At 38.6% G+C, this 23,953-nt stretch overlaps 1 protein-coding gene across 4 annotated transcripts in view; it reads left to right on the plus strand.

Annotated features, from left to right (window-relative positions):
* ZNF652 (zinc finger protein 652) overlaps nt 1-21,676 on the plus strand; it is a 67,004-nt gene extending 45,328 nt beyond the window's left edge. For 2 of the 4 annotated variants that reach the window (XM_023732782.1, XM_023732781.1), the window contains exons 2-6: nt 734-1,891; nt 4,326-4,473; nt 4,793-4,908; nt 5,365-5,509; nt 12,578-13,597. In XM_023732782.1, coding sequence (XP_023588550.1) covers nt 989-1,891; nt 4,326-4,473; nt 4,793-4,908; nt 5,365-5,509; nt 12,578-13,089 — 1,824 coding nt within the window. In that variant the 5' untranslated portion in view covers nt 734-988 and the 3' untranslated portion in view covers nt 13,090-13,597. Of the gene's footprint in view, nt 1-219; nt 1,892-4,325; nt 4,474-4,792; nt 4,909-5,364; nt 5,510-12,577 lie in introns of those variants that run through there. The other 2 variants (XM_023732783.1, XM_004377963.2) reach the window with 2 other exon arrangements.
* Nucleotides 21,677-23,953: the final 2,277 nt, after the last annotated feature.

The following is a 23,953-nucleotide window of genomic DNA, read 5'->3' on the forward strand; positions in this document are numbered from 1 at the left end:
TTGTTAACCAATGTCATAAAACAGCATGTGTGTTACTGTTACATGAGAAACTATCTGTTCTGTAAGCCTTCACCTGAAGTACAATAAAATATTTAAAAAAAAAAATATCTATACCTAGATTATAAATTATTTAAAACCAGAGACATTTTCTTTCTCTTCTCTAATTATGTCGATTAGCTGGTTTATTTCTCTGGTCCACAGTGCCTAGCCCACAACACCTTTGTTCTCTTTCTTTCACTGTGGTGGATGGTTGCGATTAATATCGAAAAGAAAGCCAGACAGTGTAAAGCCTTAGTGTGTTTTATGCAGGACTCATATTTGTTGTATAATTGGACTGTAAACTCCTTGTGGACAGAGACCATGTATTCTGCCATATTAATATGTCCCATAGCATCGAAGCTAATGAATGCTGTGCGATAGTACGTATTCATTTAGTCATCAGATATTTACTGAACACCTACTATGTGCTAGGCACTGTGCTAAGCTCTGAGGATAGCTTCGTGAACTGGACAGATGTGACTCTTGCTGTTTACAGAATTTACATTCTAATGTTTGTTGAAGTCATGTAACCTAGTAAAATAATGGCCCATACTGAGCCATTTTAGCAGTACAAAGCATTATATGTAAAGTTTAATAATTTTGAGCTACGTCTGCTGTATGATTTAACTACATTCTATAAGAAGGAAATAGTGGTATCTGATTTGTTTTTCATCTTTGCTTTTTCCCTTTGTAGATAAGATGCTCCAAGCCGTTCGCATCTCTCTTCAGAAGAAAAATCACTAGTGCTCTGCTCTTGCCATAATACCAAATCTTTTGACTTATGCTTTGGTGCTGCAACACTGGAAGAATTGCACACAGGTTCCAGGAAGATCTTTTTTAATTTGAGTGATGCTTTATGGATGGAAAAAGATTGGAATCGTAATAGTTACCCTGTTTTAAAGCTATTTCTTTATAGTCTGAACTGCTTAATAAATTGGGCCACTTACCGATGAGCCACGTGGCCAGTTCTTGTCAAGAGCTGGTTGAAAATTGTGCTGTGCATGTAGCAGGGATGGCACAAGAAGATAGTCGTCGTGGTCAAGTGCCATCTACCTTTTATCATGGTGCCAACCAAGAACTTGACCTGTCCACCAAAGTGTACAAAAGGGAATCAGGAAGTCCTTATTCTGTGTTAGTGGACACCAAGATGAGCAAACCACATCTCCATGAAACAGAGGAACAGCCATATTTCAGGGAGACAAGATCAGTGTCCGACGTGCATGCTGTTAAAGAAGATGGGGAGAATTCTGATGACACAGAAGAGGAGGAGGATGAAGAAGTCTCTTACAAAAGGGAGCAGATCATAGTAGAGGTAAACCTTAATAATCAAACATTAAATGTATCTAAAGGGGAAAAGGGTGTCTCTTCTCAGTCCAAAGAGACTCCTGTTCTTAAGACAAGCAGTGAGGATGAAGAGGAAGAGAGTGAGGAAGATGCCACAGATGACAGCAGTGACTATGGAGAGAACGAAAGGCAAAAGAAAAAGGAGAAGATAGTGGAGAAAGTCAGCGTTGCACAAAGGAGGAGGAGGAGAGCTGCCTCTGTTGCTGCAGCTACCACTTCCCCTACTCCCAGAACTACAAGAGGTCGTAGGAAGAGTGTAGAGCCACCTAAGCGTAAGAAGCGGGCCACAAAGGAGCCCAAAGCACCAGTCCAGAAAGCTAAGTGTGAAGAGAAAGAGACTCTGACCTGTGAGAAGTGCCCCAGGGTGTTTAATACTCGTTGGTACCTGGAGAAGCACATGAACGTTACTCATAGGCGCATGCAGATTTGTGATAAATGTGGCAAGAAGTTTGTCCTGGAAAGTGAGCTGTCCCTTCACCAGCAAACAGACTGTGAAAAAAATATTCAGGTAGGTTTCTTCACCAAGAGGGCAAACTTTCCAGGATAGAACCTGGCTGTTCAGACTCATCTGGTATCTGCCCAAGAGAATAAATACAGTAGAGGCTGAAGGGACAGATTTCACCAGTTTATTTTTTCAAAAGCTCCTGCTTTGGTCTTTTTCAAAACTGAGTCTTACTATTTTATTTTAAAACCATTAAATTTAACTGACGCTGGACTAGTGGGAACCCAGGTCCATTGGAAGGGGGATCTGTTATAGATGACTGACCAGGAGCTAAAGTCAACACCTTCTTTGCGCTGAGATTTGCTGTTTTAGGACTCTTTTAGGACATGTAATGTAATTTTTTCTGACATCTTCTCTGTCAAGGTGGGGGAAATTGAGTAAGGGTCAAGGGTAGAGAAAGGTCCCTTTCAAGGTTTAAAAGGATGCCAGATTCTAGTGCATCTGATGGGGACAAAAACTGTAATGACTCAGATCGGTGGAAGTGGAAGATCTCCAGGAGTGAGTTTGCTTTTACCAGTGGAGAGATGACAGCACTAAATTTGTCAAGAGGCTGAGCCCATGGGAATGTGCAAACTTTAAACAAGGCTAAGCTGGTTGAAAATGTTGCCCACCTGGCAGTAGAGTTACATAACACTACAGTACAGTACGTTAAGGTAACAAAACATGGTATTGAAACCAGGCTGGTGTCCTGAAAGGACTATATTGTCATAGGTTGAGAGGTGTGCTAACTATACTGTATTGAGTGGATTGCGGCTGTATTGTGTTTGCACATGTGAATGCATATTAATGAGATTCATAAAAGGTAAGTCTGTTAATGTCTCCCTAAGCTATATAAAAGAAATATTTTGTGCTATTTTGATCTAAACTTTTTTGAAAAGTTGTGATTTTTTCTTTGGTTTGCTTTTTGGCATGCTCCTAATATTTTTAAGTTTTACTTTTCCTCTATTGCTTTTAATCAACAGCTGAGATCACTGCTTTACTTTAAAGAGATTTTTAAAAACTATAGATTACATTTTCTAAAAATTCACTGCTTTTTACTTCATCATTTATGACTTGATCTCTGACACGTTGGGTAAGTAAAAGAAGACTGAGTTGTGGTGCTCGTATCCTCCAGTAACTACCAGTGCCCTCGCCTGGCTGCACGGTTCAGGCCAAAGGGAGTGGAATGCAGTGCTGCACCCTAGGGGTCAAAATTAGGTTCCGTAATGATTCATTGTTGAAAAGGCGTTCTTGATCTGTATAGCTGTTTTTACTTACATTTGCTTTAATAACTTACAGAAGAGATTTAATAAATCCTCTTTTGGGACTTTCCTCACTGTTCCTCACCATAATACGTTTAAACTTGTGTTTAAATTTTGTGGATTCTGATAAATGAACTCTTCACATTCTTAGAAAACATCATGCTGTGTTCTTACCTAGAGATCCTAATAGTCCTGATGACCTGGTAACAAGTAAAAGTTAAAACTCTACCCTACAAAATGGCTTCTAGGAGTAGTCTGTCCTTTTCTAGAGCAATATCCAACCTAAGGCTTTCCTTTCTAATTCTTCCCAGGGTTTCTTACTTCCCAAGTGACAGTGATGTTCAGGGATCTTTATTTACAGGGAATACTAACTTGTTCCCTTAAGTATCCCAGAGTCTGATGAGTACCAAAAACTTTCTAGGGTTGTTTTGCTTTAACCAGAAGTGTTTTGTTTTATATACTTTATACCTGATAGCCCAGGCTATTAATGATACAGGGAACTAGGCAGAGTTGCATGTGTTTCCTATAGATGCATGGATGAGAGATCTGGAACTGGGCTGTAATGGAAAGGGAGAGTGGAACTAATAGTCTAGAGGTTACATTGAATTCTGACAGAGATGAATTTAATAGAATAAATTAAATTTGAGAAAATGTAGTAAAATCTCAATTACCCATGCTAATGAAGACTCCAAATGCATTTTCAAGGTACAAAAACATTTTTATACCTCTACAGGTCTTTAGCCATTAGTATAGATTTTACTAAATTTTGTTTTTATTTATACTAATTTAAAATTAGTTTGTGTTCTCTAGTAAACACCTACTAACTGCATTGTGACCCATGTATAGGCACAAGCTGCTTTTGGTAATCCATGTATTAAAAAAAGTGAAATTCTTTTAATAGGTACAATACTAACTTGTTAATAGCAGTCAATCCTTTGATATTAGTGGAACTTTCTGTTTCTCCTTGTCTTAGTTTTTGCTATTGTTATCATGCTCCCAAAGTGTCTCTAAAAGATGCATCTTGGAAAATAGAACATATAGATGTTGGTGTTGCAATCCGGACTCTGTGGAGGAATAACATTTGTCTGGGTTCTGGCTGTGTCATGAATCAAAAGCACACCCATTCCATCTGCCAGTAGGCAGGTATGGCTTTCTGCAAGCCCCTATAAATAAAGGTTATTTCTGTTTATCCTGCTCAGTGTGTTTCCTGTAACAAATCGTTCAAGAAACTCTGGTCCCTTCATGAACATATCAAGATCGTCCATGGGTATGCAGAGAAGAAATTTTCCTGTGAAATTTGTGAGAAGAAATTTTATACAATGGCTCATGTACGAAAACATATGGTTGGTAAGTTTTTTCTGCTAATTTTCTCTTGTTCTTTGGTGTGCTTTTTACGCTCTGATTGGGCAGGGTATGAGAAACTGCCTTATATTAATCGGTTTTGACTTGTTGAAACTAAATGCAACATGTCTTCAGTAAGCATCACCAAATTGGACGGTGTAGTTTTCCACACCCAGGTTTCTTTTCAACGTTGTTATTTATTTTTCTTTCAGAACCCTATATTAAAGCCTTATAAATTAGAGTGTAGAAAATTAAGATGGCATAATTGCTTCACAGTAGGACGTTTATCTTTTGGTGGACTTATGAAGTGCATTCTATGTTGCAGCACACACGAAAGACATGCCATTTACATGTGAAACCTGTGGAAAATCATTCAAACGGAGTATGTCACTCAAGGTGCACTCCTTGCAGCATTCTGGAGAGAAGCCCTTCAGATGCGAGGTAAGGAATGTGCCTAGGGGCTAGCTTTTCTGTATATGGTGAGGCAGTGAGAGAGAGGTGTTCTGTAGTACGAGGTGCAAGACTGCATTTCCACAAAACCTTCAGACATGGGCTCTGAGCTTTGTGTGTTATTTCACTGCTAGGTGGAGAGATGTCCTTTTTAATGTTGTTAATTCTCTTAGGTTAGATTACATTTGGGAATAACACATAGGGAGTTATTTTTCTCTCCTCGTGATTCAGAGAAGTTGAGTATAACTCAGTGATAATTTGATGAGAAAATTTCCCTTTTATTAATAATTCAGCTGTATAGATATAGCAGAGCCAAATAGTTGACATAAACAGGTTCTATTCTGAGTATGAAAAATAAACCTAATCTCAGAGACTGTGTTAGTTAGGGTGGGCTCAAGTAAGGCTACTATGCTTGGCATTCAAAAACCTCCACTGTGTCCAATGCAGAACTGTGACGAAAGGTTTCAGTACAAGTACCAGCTGCGCTCCCACATGAGCATCCACATTGGGCACAAACAGTTCATGTGCCAGTGGTGTGGCAAGGATTTCAACATGAAGCAGTACTTCGACGAACACATGAAAACACACACTGGTAAGAACTTCTTGGGAAAAGTACAGATGTATCTTAAGCACTTGTTGATGACCATCTGTGGGTCTGTTTATTTAAAAATCTAAACTATAAAATTTGGATTTTAAGTGAAGACCCCACTCTAAATGAACCTAATATATAAAAATACAGATTTATATTACTGAGAAATCAGGCTTTCATAACTCTTTATTTTTTTTAAAAAAAGGATTATTTGCATGTGCCTTTATATAATGGCTTCTTTTCCTTGGGTTCAGGAACTCCTGAGATTGTGTGAAAATTGTTTTATGTATGTTGCATATATTATATATCTAAGGAAAGGGCCTCTCAGAATGACCTGACCTTGAAGAGATGGAGGGCACTGACTGCTTTAAATAGAATACTCTTAAAGTTTGACTGGATTTGATTTACCAAAATTTACTAGTTTTTAAGAAGGTTAAATAATATTTTAACCACTTTGTGTTTTTAGGGGTATAGGCTCTATAGCATGGATTTGAATCTTAATCATCTGATTATTTAGCTTCCAAGGAACTAGCTAAAATAGCTAACCCTGTAAATTCTATCATTGTATCTCAGCGTAACCTAACATTTTGAGATTAGCTGTGTTTGTACAAATTGAGCAGCATGAAAACATATTTTCAGGTTTCTAAAAAAAAAAATCTGATCGTGGAATTCTAGGTTCTGTTGGTTTGCAGAGTAGCAGAACTAAGAAGAACCACAGAGATTATCTTGCTTAGCCTGCTGTTCTTTTTGCTTAACTGAGGTGAGGAAACTGCTCATGACTGGATCTCATTAGTTCCCATTTGTCTGTCAAAGTCCAAAGAAGAATGCCTGCCTGGAGGGCTTTTTTCCAATTGAGAGCAGAGTCCCCTCAGGTTTTTAAGGATTAGGCTAGATGAGAAGTTATAAGAGGAGCTTAATCAGTTAAACCTCAAAAAATAATGTTAATTTTGAAGCCATAACCTAAGTGGATATAGCAGGATATATCAGAGTATTTGAGAGACTCTCTTCTTTTATTTTGATGGTTCTTGGATAGGCTTTTAATTGTAACTGAGTCACTAAGGAGTCTTTTTTTTTTTTTTTTTTGTTATTCGGCAGGAAAGTATGGGGCTAGACAGAAGATGAGTTTTTTGAAGGCAGAAATTGTGTCAAATTCACACACAGTGCTTGGCACATAGTAGGTGATTGGTAAATGTTTGTCACATGTCTTCTTTCATCTTCTTTGGTGTTTGAAAGACCACTCTGTCTACAGTGTGGAGAATAGATTGGAGGGTGTGGAGTAAGAATAAAAACCAAAGCAGTTGTAATTGAGTTGGCTCCAACTCATGGCAGCCTCATGTGTGTCAGAGTAGAACTGAGCACCATAGGGTTTTCAATGGCTGATTTTTTGGAAGTAGATCACCAGACCTTTCTTCCAACGCACCTCTGGGTGGACTCAAATCTCCAGCATTTCAGTTAGCAGCCGAGCACATTAACCATTTGCACCACCCAGGGACTTCTGGAGCAAAAATAGAGATTGTAAAACAGTCAGGTGGATATTGCAGTAATCCAGATGATCTGGTAGTAGCAGTGGGTAAAATTAAAGAGATAAGCAACGTTGAGTCAGATGAACTTGGTGATTGATTGGATATGAGTGGTGTGGAGGGGACAAGTCAAGGATTAGTCTCAGACTTGGGGCCTGGATACTATTTGTCAAGATAGAAAATAGTGGCAAGAGGAGCAGGTTTGCTAGGTAGGATGATGTGTCTGATTTTGCCTTGTTAATTTTCAGGTATCTATGGGCTATTCAGGAGCCCTGGTAACACAGTGGTTAAGAGCTAGGCTGTTAACCAAAAGGTCAGCAGTTCGAATCCACCAGCCACTCCTTGGAAACCCTATTGGGCAGTTCTACTCTGTCCTGTAGGTTTGCTATGAGTTGGAATCAACTCGACAACAACAGCTTATGGGCCATTCAAGTGGAGATGTCCAGTGGACAGTTTGAAAAATGCGTTTGAAGCTGAAGAGAGAGATTTAGGCTAGCTATATAGATGTGGATCTTTGATGCCACTCAAGAATACTCAAAGTAAGCAGAGTGGAATGCTTGTGTTTATTGGCCAGATGGCCCTTTCCTTTGAACAGTGTAAGAGACAACTAGCCAGATTCTTGCTTTTTTCTGTCTTCCCTGCAGATTTTCTGTCTTCATTTATAATGATCGTTCTTAAGACTCGTTATAATACTGTTTCTTACAGTTAGGTTGGCTTTATCTGTATGTAATAGGTTATATCTTTAGATGTATTGATTTAGTTTTCTAGTTACCTCAGTGGACTTAGCTGCTACTAGAGCTTCCAGCCGCCCATTTATCAGCTCTTCCTTAAAGTGGAACATTGTACAGGTGGTTGATTTTCACTGTGATATTTTGATACTTCTTTATTTCAGCCTCAGTGTAATCTTACCTTGAGGTTTCAGGAGAACCTTAACATCAGCACAGTAAGAGATGGGGCCGTCTACTCTGAGTAATGTTAGAGTTGGGTGCAATTGTGGGTTTATGTCAGTTAAAGGTCTGGAACAACCACATGTGAAAAATTTGGTAGGACATCAAGAATAAATAAAAGATTATTAAGCAGTAAAAGGGACTATTTTAATTTGAATCCATGGATTTGTGGTGGACCAGTTCTAATAGTTTTTGGTTTTTCTGTGGCAAATCACTATAGCTTAGAAGACTACAAAAGAAAGATGATTAGAGAGATCCAGGATTGGTGTTTGAGCACACAACGGAAGGATAAATGTCATACATTCAGCAAGCTTTCACTGAATATATGATGTGTGCGAATAAAGTGGTATACCTAAGAAGTGATTAGTGAATCCAGTGGAGAGGTTTGCTCATACTAGACTGTAATAATTCAAAGATTAGGTCATTCACTCTGGGTATTACTCTGTTTCCATGTGGCTGTTGGGAGTGAAGAATAATAAATCTGGAGAGTCAAGGAGAAGGTAGGTCAAGAGCTTTGATAGGTTATCAAATAGGTATTCTTTTTAAAACATTTTGTTATACAAGTAAATAATGTTTATTTTAGAAAACCAGAAAATATAAATAAGCATGAAAAATAAAGTAAAACGTCACCTATAGTCCCATTACCTAGAGATAGTTGCTAGTAACATTTGTTGTATTTCTTTCCATATTTTTTTCTATGCATATTTTTTCCTTAAAAGTAGATAATACTAAGAAGCTATTATAAAAAGTAATAAAGTTTCTTTTTGACACGCTGGGAAAAAAAGTAGATAAAACTATGTATACATTTTCATAACTTGCTTGTTTTACTTAATATATATTTTCACGTTAATAGTTAAATTTCTGTACTTAAAACATTGTTTTCAATGGCATTCTCTCTCAAGTGGATGTACCATAATTTATTTAATGAATTTAACATAGAATTTGAAGTTTTCAAGATGATTGGAGGAGGGTGAAAAGGAAGGAAAACAGCCTAGGCTCAGAATTTATCTAGAAAGTTGAATATGAATGACAGAGAGAGCCTAGCAGTGGCAGTGATTGAATAATGGGAAATAGAAAGATATCGTAGTGCTAGTGGTTAAGGAGCCCTGGTGGTGCAATGGTTAAGCACTTGGCTGCTAACCAAAAAGTTGGTGATTTGAACCCATCCAGTGGCTCCATGGGAGAAAAGACCTGGCATCTGCTGCTATAGAGATTTATTGCTGTTGTTGTGTGCCTTCAAGTGGATTCTGACTATAGCGACCCTATATGACAGAGTAGAACTGCCCTATGGTGTTCACTAGGCTGTAATCTTTACAGGAGTGGTGTTTTCCAAGTCCCAAAACCAAAAAGTAAGGTATGTATTAAGGATTATCTATGAGTAGACACAAAGATCACCATTCATCTGTCAGGTTATCATACAGTGGCGGCTTGCGTGTTGCTGTGATGCTGGAAGCTATGCCACTGGTATTTCAAATACCAGCAGGGCCACTGTCCAGGTTGGCTGGACAGGTCTCAGCGGAGCTCCCAGAGTAAGACAGACTAAGAAGAAGGACATGGTGGTCTACTTCCGATCATTTCAGGATCCATCCTGAAATACAACACTGTTAGTGATAGGATAGTGTCCATACACCTACAAGGAAAACCAGTTAATACGACTATTATTCAAATTTACGCAGCAAACACTAAGGCCAGAGATGAAGAAACTTGAAGATTTTTACCAACTTCTGCAGTCTGAAATTGATCAAACGTGCAATAAAGATGCATCGATAATTACTTGTGATTGGAATGCGAAAGTTGGAAACGAAGAAGGATTAGTTGTTGGAAAATATGGCCTTGGTGATAGAAACGACGCTGGAGATCGCATGATAGAATTTTGCAAGACCAATGACTTCTTCACAGCAAATACCTTTTTTCAGCAACATAAACAGCAACTATACACATGGGCCTCACCAAATAGAATACACAGGAATCGAATTGACTACATCTGTGGAAAGAGACGATGGAAAAGCTCAATATCGTCAGTCAGAACAAGGCCAGGGGCCGACTGTGGAACAGACCATCAATTGCTCATATGCAAGTTCAAGCTGAAACTGAAGAAAATGAAAACAAATCTGTAAGAGCCAAAGTACAACCTTGATTATATCCCATCTGAATTTAGAGACCATCTTGAGAATAGATTTGATACATTAAACACTAATGACCAAAGATCAAATGACTTGTGGAATGGCATACATAAAAAAAGCAAAAGGTCATTAAAAAGACAGGAAAGAAAGAAATGACCAAAGTGGATGTCAGAAGAGACTCTGAAACTTGCTCTTGAACATCGAGTAGCTAAAGCGAGAGGAAGAAATGGTGAAGTAAAAGAGCTGAACAGAAGATTTCAAAGGGCAGCTAGAGAAGACATAGTAAAGTATTATAATGAAATGTGCAAAGACCTGGAGTTAGAAAACCAAAAGAGAAGAGCATGCTTGGCATTTCTTAAGCTGAAAGAATTGAAGACAAAATTCAAGCCTCAAGTTGCAATATTGAAGGACTCTACAGGGCAAATGCTGAATGACACAGGAAGCATCAAAAGAAGATGGAAGGAATACACAGAGTCACTGGACCAAAAAGAATTGGTCGATGTTCAGCCATTTCAGGAGGTTAGTATATGATCAAGAACCGATGGTACTGAAGGAAAAAGTCCAAGCTGCACTGAAGGCATTGGTGAAAAACAAGGCTTCAGGAATTGACGGAATACCAACTGAGATGTTTCAACAAACAGATGCAGAGCTGGAGGTGCTCGCTCGTCTTTGTCAAGAAATTTGGAAGACAGCTACAGCTACCTGGCCAACCAACTGGAAGAGATCCATATTTGTGCTCATTCCAAAGAAAGGTAATCCAGCAGAGTGCAGAAGTTATTGAACAGTATCATTAATATCACACACAAGTCAAATTTTGCTGAAGATCATTCAAAAGTGATTGCAGCAGTACATCGACAGGGAACTGCCAGAAATTCAAGCTGTATTCAGAAGAGGATGTGGAATGAGGGATATCATTGCTGATGTCAGATGGATCTTGGCTGAAAACAGAGAATACCAGAAAGATGTTTACCTGTGTTTTATTGACTATGCAAAGGCATTTGACTGTGTGAATCATAACAAATTACGGATAACATTGAAAGAAAGGGACTTCCAGAAGTCTTAATTGTGCTCATGTGGAACCTGTACATAGACCAAGAGGCGGTCGTTCGAACAGAACAAGGGGATACTGTGTGATTGAAAATCAGGAAAGGTGTGTGTCAGGATTGTATACTTTCATTATACTTATTCCGTCTGTATGCTGAGCAAATAACCTGAGAACTTGGACTATATGAAAAAGAATGCAGCATCAGGATTGGAGGAAGACTCATTAACAACCTGCGATATGCAGGTGACACAGCCTTGCTTGCTGAAAGTGAAGAGGACTTGAAGCACTTACTGATGAAGATCAAAGACTATAGCCTTCAGTGTGGATTACACCTCAACATAAAGAAGTCAAAAATCTTCACAACTGGACCAGTAAGCAACATCATGATAAAAGGAGAAAATATTGAAGTCATCAAGGATTTCAGTTTACTTGGCTCCACAGTCAACGCCCATGGAAGCAGCAGTGAAAAAATCAAACAATGTATTGCAGTGGACAGATCTGCTGCAAAAGACCTCTTTAAAGTGTTAAAAAGCAATTTGAGGATTAAGGTGCACCTGACCCAAGTCATGGTATTTTCAGTCACCTCATATATATGCGAAAGCTGGACAATGAATAAGGAAGACCAAAGAAAAAGTGACACCTTTGAGTTATGGTGTTGGTGAAGAATATTGAATACACCATGGACTACCAGAAGAACAAACAAATCTATATTGGAAGAAGTACAGGCAGAATGCTCCTTAGAAGCCAGCATGGCAAGACTTCATCTCACATACTTTGAACATGTTATCAGGAGGAACCAGTCCCCGGAGAAGGATATCATGCTTGTTAAATAGAGGGTCAGTGAAAAAGAGGAAGACCCTCAACGACACTGATTGACACAGTGGCTGCAACAATGAGCTCAAGCATAGCAATGATTGTGAGGATGGCACGGGACCGGGCAGTGTTTGCTTCTGTCATACATAGGGTTGCTCTGAGTGGGAACCAACTCTGTGGCACCTAACAACAACAAGACATGAAGAGACAGATTTGCTCCACAGGATATTTCCAATGAAGTCTTACTTTTGGTTGGAATGTCAGAAATTGCTTACAGATTAACTTGGCTAAACTCAAATGAAGAATTCATCTGTGATGTTAGTTACAGGAAAGCCATTTGAACAAGTATTTATGTAGAAAGTGAAGGATCACTGCTTGTAAATACTGCTTTTTTTTTTTTTTTTAAGCCAAACCCAGATGGTAGGTTGTATATGAGTATTACTCATATCTACTCTGATTTGGTTAAGTCCCAAATTTGGGGGACTTCTGTATGACTGTTAGAATATAATATGCAATAAGGGACATGAGTGGTAATCTCCTTTTTTAATATGAGGAATACCATGAGCACATAATTACTGCCTGGTATGTTAATCCTTTTTTGTGTGTGTCTGTGTTCACCTCAGGAGAGAAACCCTTTATCTGTGAAATCTGTGGCAAAAGCTTCACCAGCCGCCCCAACATGAAGAGGCACCGCAGAACTCACACAGGCGAGAAGCCCTATCCATGTGATGTGTGTGGCCAGCGGTTTCGCTTCTCCAACATGCTTAAGGCCCACAAGGAGAAGTGCTTTCGGGTGACCAGCCCCGTGAATGTGCCGCCTGCTGTCCAGATCCCACTTACAACTTCCCCGGCCACCCCAGTTCCTTCTGTGGTGAACACACCCACAACCCCAACCCCTCCGATCAATATGAATCCTGTAAGCACTCTTCCCCCTCGGCCCATCCCCCACCCCTTCTCACACCTTCACATCCACCCACACCCTCACCACCCGCACCACCTTCCTATCCCTCCAGTCCCTCACCTCCCCCCACCTCCAGCTCTCTTTAAGAGCGAGCCTTTAAATCATAGAGGCCAGAGTGAGGACAGCTTTCTGCGGCACCTGGCGGAGAAGAACAGTTCAGCACAGCATCATTAACAGTCGTCTCCTTAAGTGTGGTCTCCAGGAATTAAGTTCCCATATGTGAGTTGCAGGGAGAGAGTCGGTGAGCACTTCTGTAGCTGTCAGACTCTCCTCAGCCCTCACCAAGAGCTTTGTCATTGTCTTGGTGAATCAACAGATCCAAGTAAATGAACCAGAAGACGACCTGGTGCTCACAGAGGGAACCGTCATCTAAACCAGTGGAACCACCGAACTAAAGTCCAATTTGCTTGCATTTTCTGGTGACTTTTATGTATTTCAAATACTCAGACTCATGAAATTTTATAATTTCATATCAGCCGATGAGGTATGCTTGCTTTTATATCCTGGACTTCTCCTCAAAGAGGGGGTAGGCCTGGTTTCCTTTGTACTAATCGGGAAGGCTGTGAGATTAATCCAGAGCATTAATTGTATCACTGTGTATCGTAACGAATTCTTTTCAGCTTTTGGTGCTGGCTACAGTGTTGAGCTGGCCACGTATCACAGTATATCAAGCATTATAGAGAAAGACGGAAATTGTCTTCTTTGTGTAGCTCTCCTAACGCACTCTTTATTTTACTACAGAAATTATTTTAGAGTTTTTGTATAGACTTCTTTAGTAGCCTGTTTCTAAAATGGAAATGTATTTCAATAAGCGGTGTAATTTTTTCAGTGTAGCTGGACCTATGTTGTAAAATAGAAAAAAATTTTTATAATCATCAAAATGTGATTCTTAAAGATACATATAACTTCTATAGTTCAAAATTATTCTTACATCCGTACAACTCAAAGGTGCTTCAGAGACTAGATGTATCTGAGAGGGTCTCCAGACCAGGTTATTATAAAAATGAGGTTTTGCTTTCAGAACGTGGCATAAGTTCTTGGTAGTTTTGATTCTCTACTTAATACTCAAATGGCTGTTAGACTCACTGACATGCTCCTGTCCTTCGTGTTTCATTTAGTTCAGTTTGTGCATGAAATGAAATGACTTGCAGAGGGTTGGGCCTTGTGCCAGGGAAGTCACCTAAGAGCTTGCATGTTTTGAAAATCCGAGTAAAGCTGTACGCCATCAAGAGGAGGAAGTAGTGGAGATTGTTTCATTTCAGTCACATCTATTGCTCACTTCCCTTTGGAACTGTGTTCATGTTTAACTTCTATGGGATGACAAATTAAGTCTCATAATACACTGCTCATTTTGAGGTTGCTTTGTGTTTTTAGAATTGTTATGAGAAGATAAAATAGTAAACTGAAATCACAAACATAACATTGCTGATACTGACTGAAGAGAAATTGGGTGAGAACACAAATTGGACACGAGTTTTAAAATATCAGTTATATCACTGGATATGTCCACAACTTTGAGCTATACTAAGACAGTTTAAATAGTAGTGAGGGAAAACTCCTAAAGTTTTGCTGCTCTGTCTTCTGCAAATAATTATGTGATCCCATCGTTCATAGCTGATAAGGACAGCAGCCGCTCTAATACTGTTAGGCAGGTTAAGTTTTCAAATTTGGGGAACTTCAAAAGAGAGTGGTCAACAGCAACTGATTATAGGAAAGGCTGAACAGAAGGGCTCACACACTGGTTATATGTAACTGATCAAATGTATCCAGACCTGACGCAATACAGCTAACACTTAAGGCTAGATCTCTCTCTTCATTTTTTAGCTTCAAATTCTTCATTTCTCCTTTTTTCCACAGGCTCTTAAATCATTGCCTGAATCAGAATCCTGGCTTTTATTTATTTTTGTTTTAATTTTTAATATTAAATGTGCAGATATCCTTCAAGCACTTTTCTGGCTGATTAGTTCTTTGGTAAGAAAGAAAATGGAACTCTTTCATTTGAGGTTCAGTCACTATTTTAAAAATATCACATTCTCTATTAGCATTTTGGTTTACTGTTTCCAAATTTCTTCCTTCTGATTATTGCCTTTGTCTTCTATAATGAACATAGTAAAATTTTGGAATGAGGCAGAAAAGTACCTCAGACACACTTTCTTCCTGTTTTTGGATGTCAGTTTTAAAGAATGTTATTTTTAATATTTGGTATACCTGGGTATATCCAGGTACCCAAGCCAGCAAGGAAAATTCCTTGCTTATGACTGTTATATCTTTAGTAGCTACTGCCCCTCCCCCCAGTCTCCTTTGCATTCCATGACCAGTTTGTGAATCTCCATTTTTACGTGGACATATCACTATTTCATGGTCAATCTTGTTATATTAAAATGATTTTGGGAAAAAAAGATGTAAATTGTAGCTGAGTTAATTGGTTATACCTTATTTTGTTCTAAATAAATTTACAGTATTAGGCAGCAGTTCTGAATTCTAGACTTGAGACCACTGAATCAACTATTTAATGAGGTGTGCTGTAATTATACACTGGAAAATTCAGGTAGTCATCTTTGATTTTTACATTCAAGTGAATATAGCCATAAGAAAATATCTGCTACATAGGAAAACAAAAGTATTAAGCAAATAATCACCACCATCCTTAACAGAAGCAAAAAAGATTTAAAAAAAAAAATCAGCATTGTCACACAGTATAATTCTTAGTGAAACGTATTGTGGAACAGTCTGTGAACATCTAGTTTTTTCACCCCTGACTTACGACTTGTGGTCTTCAGGAAAACTGCTCAGAACTCTATGACTCCGTATCAGTGTCATTTTAAATATGAATAATGAAATGCATTAAGAATATTCATGACATTAATGCTTCTGAATATAAGAACTACAAGACTAAGCCTTAAACATATATATTATCAGGTTTTACATGCTCAAAACTCAAACTCAGGGTTGAAAATTTGGTTGGGGTCCTTTACAGAGATAAAAGTTGCATTACATGGCGTATACCTTCCCACATATACTACAGCATCCTGTGAATTCTTCAAAACTTATTACCTACTTGCTCTCTGTTTGTGAATAAAAGACCTATGGAGGAGTTTGAGTTCTCAGCCTTTATCTGTACTTACATAAGTCTTTTAAAGACAGCAAAGGCCACATTTCAGCATTATATTGATATCAATTGAGGCTGTCTCTCATTACTTAATTTTACTGTCTTCAAAGGCTTGTATCATTGCTAGGAGTAAGAACTATTTGAGGAAAATTCACAAAGACTTTTTTGAGTTGATATTGCATTTTTGTGTCTTTGCATTTCTTCATTCTTTTCTCATAGATTTATCATTCAAATATAAACTCTTCCTTAGCCTTAATGAAAGGCTACTGCTTTATCAAATTGTGTCAGGTAGGCTTATACTGAGTTAGATTTTAAAATGTAAATAAAGAAAAGATGAACAGTTTAAATGTGACTTCATTTCCACATACATTTGTGATTTAATTCTTATTTTTAGCAAGCAGGGGAGGTTTCCACATAAAACGTAACTATAGTTCAGAGAAACATTTGCAAATCAGTTACTTATACTTTTCTTATCTACCATTTACATGAACTGTTTTAAATTAATGACTGAGCATGGACGTTACCATAGTTGTACCATCCTTCTAAAGCTACACTTGCTGGAAGTACCTTTTATTGTGGTAGAACTCTCTCTATAATTTGATTATCCCTTAGTGTACTAACTGAAGGCAAAATGCTCTGAAGAGATGCTTGTAAACTTTGAATTTCCTACTTCTTGAAAATTTTTTCAGTGTTTATGTTCGTTGAAAGGATATGTATGTCTAGTTTTATTTTGATTTCACTAGAAGTTTTACATTTTGATAAGATGAAGCAGAGATAGAAATCCATTGCAGATGTATATATATTTATTCCATCTTGCAGATTTCGGTTAGTAAAACACAGAATGGTAGGTGGGTTTTAATGTTAGGAAAAAAAAGCTAAAATTAGAGAAGCCCTTCTGTTTGAGCTGCTATATAGAAAAGACAACTTTTATTGCATTGCTGATCCACATGATGATCATTTTGATGCTGTTCTAGACCGTATGGGAAGTATTTAATGAAAAAGGGGATAAGTTACATTTTAAAATTTTATCAGCTATCTACCATTAAAAAATTAACTCAGATTAATTCTTCTGCCTATAAAATCGAACAAGTAAATATTGGGTTTTAATTTTCCTTTGTCTAAACCAAGATAGGAAATTTCTGAAAAGATCATTTTTTTTCAGGAACGAAAGGTCAGAAGCCATTAGAGATAGTGGCATTATTATGCAATAACAGCACCATAACTAGCCTGCTTCTGTTATCTGTAGCATTTATAATAACTAATGATGACCTTTCAACCCTGAACACTACCTCGATAAAGCAAACCAGAGATCCTCTCTACATTTTCTATGGAAGCCATAAATTTGCCATCAATATATCCACTTTACCGTTCTGTACTTTTATACTCTGTAGACTTTTTATAGACTTTATGATCAGATCTTTTTGTCTTAGAGGATAAGCTTCGCAAGATTCAAAGGAAAATGAAACTCCTTGGTTGTCCCAACTTTAAAGATAACGTACCGTTTATCAACAATTCTCCATTTAAGTCAAAACTATTTTGCAAAGTTGCATATCGGGAAAACAAACTTCTCTTGTTTCCTATGTAGAAGCTACATTGTTGTAAGAAACTACTTATAAAGTGGATTTCTACCTTGTTACTCTACGTATTACTCAATAATATATGTATTGTCACAATGTTCCTGAAGTTGTTTTTATTTCTTTATGGCAGATGAGTATACATGTCTCTTCTAATCCTCTGTTTTCTCACTGCAGCATCAGTCTCTCTAACTCTGTTCTTGAGTGCCTTCAAACAGCCAGCATCCTGGAACATTCTTTTCCTGGTCTAAATCCTACCTCTGATTACTTCATTCTCCATGAGTATCGGAATCCTCCCTTATTCCAATTGGTTTAGCTCTACAAACTAGCTATAAAACCTTGGATGATAATTTTGAACGTATTTGTCTTGTTCTCCCATGTCATTTAGATTACATTTTTAACTTTTATTTGTATTTTATTTCTTTACATGTTACATCTCTAGTGATAAAAGATTTTATCCTTATCTTACTCTTCACTTTCTTTTCTTTTGCCAGAAACTAGACGTTACTTTAAAATGAAAGGTCAGCGAGTATCTCTTCTGGACATCTTTTTCTCACCTTAAGTCTTCCTAAATGCCTCCCCTTTCTGACCAAGGGATCCCGACTGCTGCTGTTGCTATGCCCTGTTCCTACGTGGTTTCTCTCCCCAAGAACATTTTGTAAGGTTGTACCCAGAATTTTATTTCAGAATTGCTGTTTTTATCAAAAGTCCTTTATTGATTCTTGATCTGTCTCTCTCATCCCCATTTCCCTCAAAAACCTCCAGTTACTTTATTGTCTAGTTTTTCTCATCTAATTAATTTTAAAAGTATGATTGGTATAATATGTGAAGGATGTAATAAAAAGAGGATTGCAGTGTGTTCTCCATGTGGTACGAGCATCTTATTGAGAAAACATTTTAGTAGTTGGCTCGTCTTTCACAACCAAAATTGAATTTGTGCTGTGTAACCAGTCTCTCGCTCCTTTTCGGTTCTCCTCCAAAACCGAAAACAAATGAAACTCTTTAAAATGAAGAAATTCGATTATGTTGTTCTGGTGCTGTTTGTTTGTTTGTTTGTTTGTTTGTTGAAGTGAATGAAAGAATGCTATTGAGTATTTTGGCCTTAGTCAAAATCTTTTCTTTGTGACTTAAAATCTCATGCCTCTTTTCTTAAAGCTAGTAATACTCAGGTTTTCAAGACTAACTAACCACATGAGGGTAGGAGTCTAAGAAGGCAGCTGTCAGTAAATTCGTAATCTTTTGGTCTTGTGATTGTTTTTGGTCGGACAGTGCAAAATTGTGAGAATTGGTTATGTTTGATAATGAATAAATTCAACACATTTGAAGGCTTAATTGGCTGTTTGGGAAGACTAGTTTACAAAATGCAGAAGATAGATGTCTGTGTTACAGAAATAAGTAACAAAGGTTTCTTGTTTTTAAAATACTTTTCGCTTTAATTTGCCTTGATTTGCCCCCATTAATGGCCTAGAAATTGATCTCTTTCAGGTAGTAGCTGGCCTACCTACAATATCTACTTTAAAATTCGTGGCTTTTCCCTTCAGAGTCCCGGGCAATAAAACAGTGGAGAGCCATACTTGGTTCACGTTCAGAGTCGCATCCTTTGAGACAGACTGTTGACTTGTTTTATGTCTTCAATAGAAAACCTTTGGTACAAGTATCAAATAGGATCCTTACCCCCTGAGAAATGTCCCCACAGCTTTCTACTTCCGGGTTACTTTCACACTAGCAACTTTAGCATCTCTGGTGAGGTCAGGGATATTACAAATTATTTGAAAGGGACTTTGGAGAGTATAGGAAATGGGGATGGGACAAGAATGGGTAGAAGCTGAATTTTGCTTAACTTCAAAAGGAAATTGGATAACTTGCAATGCTAGTTGTTTGATCAACTGAAGAGCCTGTCTCTGTACTGGATGTGCCAAAGAATCCAATTGTTTATGAATACCTAGCTCCTCTAAATGAACACAGCTTCCTACCTACCTGTTTTTACAGGTGAAAAGAGATCATGTGATCAAAAGGACAGACTCCAGCTCACTTTCTGCACAGGACTCAAGACTGTGCTTGATTGCATTTTCAAGTTGGTGGGAAGTAGTTTATTCTCCTAGAACCTCTAACCAACCCTTCTAGAGATAATTTTTTCTATGCTTGATTATTCAACTAGATTACTAGGTTTAAAAGGAAAGAAACTGTGGCATAATTTTGATGTTTACTTCTAAAGTTGTATCCCCAGCCTCTGAAAATCTGATGAATTTTCTCAATTTCCCATGGTAAGTTTGAATATGTGTTTTATTTATTTCTTGACATGGGCTGTATGATTCTCTTTCATTAGCAGTACTGGCTTTGTCCACAAGGGAGCAATAAAGTACTGTAGCTTCTTTATGCTCAACCTCTTGAAGAAAGATCCCACTTTTAAATCTTTTATAGGATATCCTCTCTCAGCTCAATGCTTAAATTTATATTTATATATCTTGATTTTTAAGGAATTTCCCCACATAACTAAGTCTAGTCATTGCCCAGCCCACAGCAGAGATTGATGTGAGGGCCCAGAGTGCCTTGGATTCATAAAGTGGGTCAGGCATCTTAATAGCAAGTTTAAATAACGGTGCCTGGAGATTAAAAGCCAGGACCTTTCCATGGAGGATCCATCGTGTACTAAGTGCCAGAGCAGGAAGGCTCCTCTCCTTACTTTCTTCCAAATCTCCCCCCAACCACAGACCATCACATCTCTGAGAAGGATGAGAGAGACAGGTAACTTTGGAGTATGAGTGAGGAAATGCTTTGCCTTCTCTCTCCAAATGGATTATCTTTTACACCAGGGAGCAAGTCCTCGAGGTCACACTCTGCATCCTGACCTGTGGGAGGTCCCCTGCAGCCGGCACTCCTCTGGGTGGAAATTCGGTTTGGTGCTTCCTCTCTGTCAGTTACTTGTCTTAGGGCCACTTCTCTGGCAGAATCAGCTCTCTGACTTGAGAATTTTGTGTCATTGCAGCAGCATCTTCACAATAAGCAGGTCAGTAATCAACTGTGAGGGGAAACACCAGAAGTAAATCTTTAACCTGTAGAGCCAGGAGGCATTTATACCTGGAATGGCCTTTTTAACTGATTTCTGCCTGGCCCTCTTTCCCCAAGCCAAGTCTGACCCTGAGCAATACCAGACACAGGGAGATAGTGGTGTCTGCTCATAACTTCAACACGTGACAAAAATCAAAACTGAAGCTGTGATTGGTCTAGGTAGCAGGTGGTCAGGTGTGATTTGTTTGTTTTTGTTGTTCCCTACATTACTGAAATCACTTGCACTTTTCCTCATTTCTTAAAGAAAAGAAAATCCAGTTTGCTTGCCAGAAATTGTTTAGCATTAGGTTTACAAAGCTTGTTGTTGAATGTTGATTATTTGTCCAAAGGAGTTTGACAAAACAGAAGCTGCTTGGTCCCTGTTCTGCCTGCTAGGTCATAAGGATTAAGGCCATGCGGCTGCGGTACTTATGTCAAGTCCAGAATGGGGCAGTATCCCTTTCCTACCTCTCTGCAGAGACACAATTGAAGGTCAGGTTGGACTCAGTGTAGGGCAGGTACCTCTCATGCTGCGAAGAAGTTTAGAGGAGTCTTTTGGTTGTGGAGGTGACAGCACAGGGTCTCTTAAGATGGGAAGGATACTGGGGAGAGGAGAGATGCTTGGCCCCAGGGAGTTGCAGTGAAGTGGAACTGAGCTCGCCTCCTGAATCTCCAAACTAGCCCACTTTGCCTAGCTTCCCTGAGTCACCTTTTTCTAGCATCCTGTCAGATCCCTCAATGTACTGATTTTCCTTCTTGTGTTAACTAGTATCAATATTTTTTTTCTAGCAATTGAAATGCACTTTTTTATTTCAACTCAATCATGATTTTAAGTATAAAAAATTTATAGATTGTTAAAACTACTTTTTTGTGTATTTTTAACCACTCAATGTAGCATTGTATATTTTATTCTTGTGAGACTCTGGTACAAGGTGTGCCACTTCATGAGATTTCCGAGATGCTGGGCCTTTGGATGTGTACGGTAACCAACTTAATGCTAATGTTCAAAGTATAAAAAAAAAAAAAAAAAGTAGCCATATCCATTGTGTGTCTTTCTTTCTTCACTGCATTTCTTCCTCACCCTCCGTTGACAACATTTTGAGGTCTCCTTGTTAATGAACTGTCTTTTTTTGTAAGAGCAACAATTTGCTATCAGTTGTTTCTCTGGTAATGGTTGTGGGCTGCCTCTACCCAGAAACACTGCCCAGCCTCTATGAATGATGTTTTTAAGCCTGCTGACCAAAGTTAGAGTGATTCCTTTCCTTCTTGCAGTGCTGCTTGTCTTGGGCCTGATTGGTTTCAGTAGCACTACTCTATCCAGCTGAGCAAAAAGCTGAAAATATCTGGAGAACAGTGTTAGGGGAAAAGATCAGGATTGGGTTCTGAACCAGCTAGAAAGAAAAATAAGCACAGATGGAAACAGTTTATAAAGTACATTCAGTGAAAAGCAATGGATGTAAAATATGGCACTTGGGATGAGATTCTTTTCCCTGCCCCATCCGCTTGTATTTATTCATACGTTCACTCAAGCATTTACTCTACAAATGTTTACTGAGTGCTTAATATGTGCTGGGCTGTTCCAGCCATGGGATTCAGCAGGAAACAAGACAGAGTTCTTGTCCTCACTGAGCTTACATTCCAGTAGAAGAAACCTGACAACAAACAAATACTTATCTACTGTAACATGAGATAAGGGAAACCCTGGTGGTGTAGTGGTTAAGAGGGCTGCTGTTAACCAAAGTTCGCGGTTCGAATCCACCAGGCACTCCTTGGAAGCCCTATGGGGCAGTTCTACTCTGTCCTGTAGGGTCGCTATAAGTCTGAATCAACTCGACGGCAATGGGTTTTGTGTTTTGTTTTTTTTAATATCAGATGGCAACCCTGGTGGTGTAGTGGTTAAGAGCTACGGCTACTAACCGAATGGTCAGCAGTTTGAATCCACCCAGGTGCTCCTTGGAAACTCTATGGGGCAGGTCTACTCTGTCCTGTAGGGTCACTATGAGTTAGAATCAACTTGAAGGCAGTGGGTTTGGTTTTTGGTTTTATAACATTAGACAGTGTGGTCCCTGTGGAAAGTCTTGCCTTCAGGGCTATTACTGTAGCCTGCTGGAAGAGAAACTGGTTTCTGTCACAAGGCTTTCAGGATCCACCCAGTTTTGTTCCTTCTAAGGATTTCAATGAGGGAGTTTAGCATATAGAAAAAAAATCTTACTGTTCTAGTTTCCCTTTGTTTGAAACCTCTTAGAATGCACAAAACCACCCATATCATAGAATTACCATTACTCTCTGTCATCCTGTGTCTCCGACAAGATACTGATGTTAACATACTTTCTTCCAGGGTTCAGATTAGATACTCCCTTTCCCGACCTGTATATGCCAGATCAGTGGTTTTCCCATTTTTGACCATGACCCATAGTAAGAAATTTATTTTACCAATTATTTGCTATACAGTATACATATACAGGATCCCTGGGTGGTGCAGTGGTTAAGAGGCCGGCTGTTAACCAAAGAGGTCAGCAGTCTGAATCCACCAGCCGCTCCTTGGAAACCCTCTAGGGCAGTTATACTCTGCCCTATAGGGTCGCTATGAGTTGGAATCAACTCGATGGCAATAGGTTTTTTGGTTTTTTTTTTTTTTAAGTTTTTTTTTTTTTACACATATACATGAGCTTATATATATAAATGAATCAAAACTTTTATATGTATGTACTCGAATATTTTCTAGTCTTTTAAATGCTGATCACGAGCCACTAAATTAATTTTAAGACCCACTAATGGGTCCTACCTATAGTTTGAAAATCCTGTTTTAAAGCAGTATATGTGCATTACTTCATTTAATCCCTTTCCAGCAGCAGCCTGAATTCAATTTCATACAGAATTTTCAGTTCTTTTGGCTGGATCTTCCAACATGATTAGCCTATGTGTCTCTATTTCTGACTGAGTCCAAATTCTGGAGCCTCCTTCACAGATTAGCCATTGCTCATTCCAGTGCCCTGCAGTGGAGACACTCCAAATTCCAGGCAAATTGCACAGTCCTTTCTCATGGGAACTACAACCCACCACCACTACCAAAGTAACCAGAACTAGTTTGTTGCAATTTAAATATAACCTTCCTTTTCAAGGTCTCCATGGTAAATTGATAATATGGTCCACATGAGCCGTGTCTCCTGTGTCCACACCCGTTTGTAGTGTGAAGTTGCCCTTCCTCCCATCAAGCCCCCAGTAGGTGGTGTGGCCATTCTTCACTCCCTTGAACCTGGGCCAGTCTTGTGACTTGCTTTGACCAACAGAATGTGGCAGAAGTGAT

Source organism: Trichechus manatus, unplaced genomic scaffold, assembly GCF_000243295.1.
Source record: "Trichechus manatus latirostris isolate Lorelei unplaced genomic scaffold, TriManLat1.0 scaffold00054, whole genome shotgun sequence".
NCBI lineage: Eukaryota > Metazoa > Chordata > Mammalia > Sirenia > Trichechidae > Trichechus > Trichechus manatus.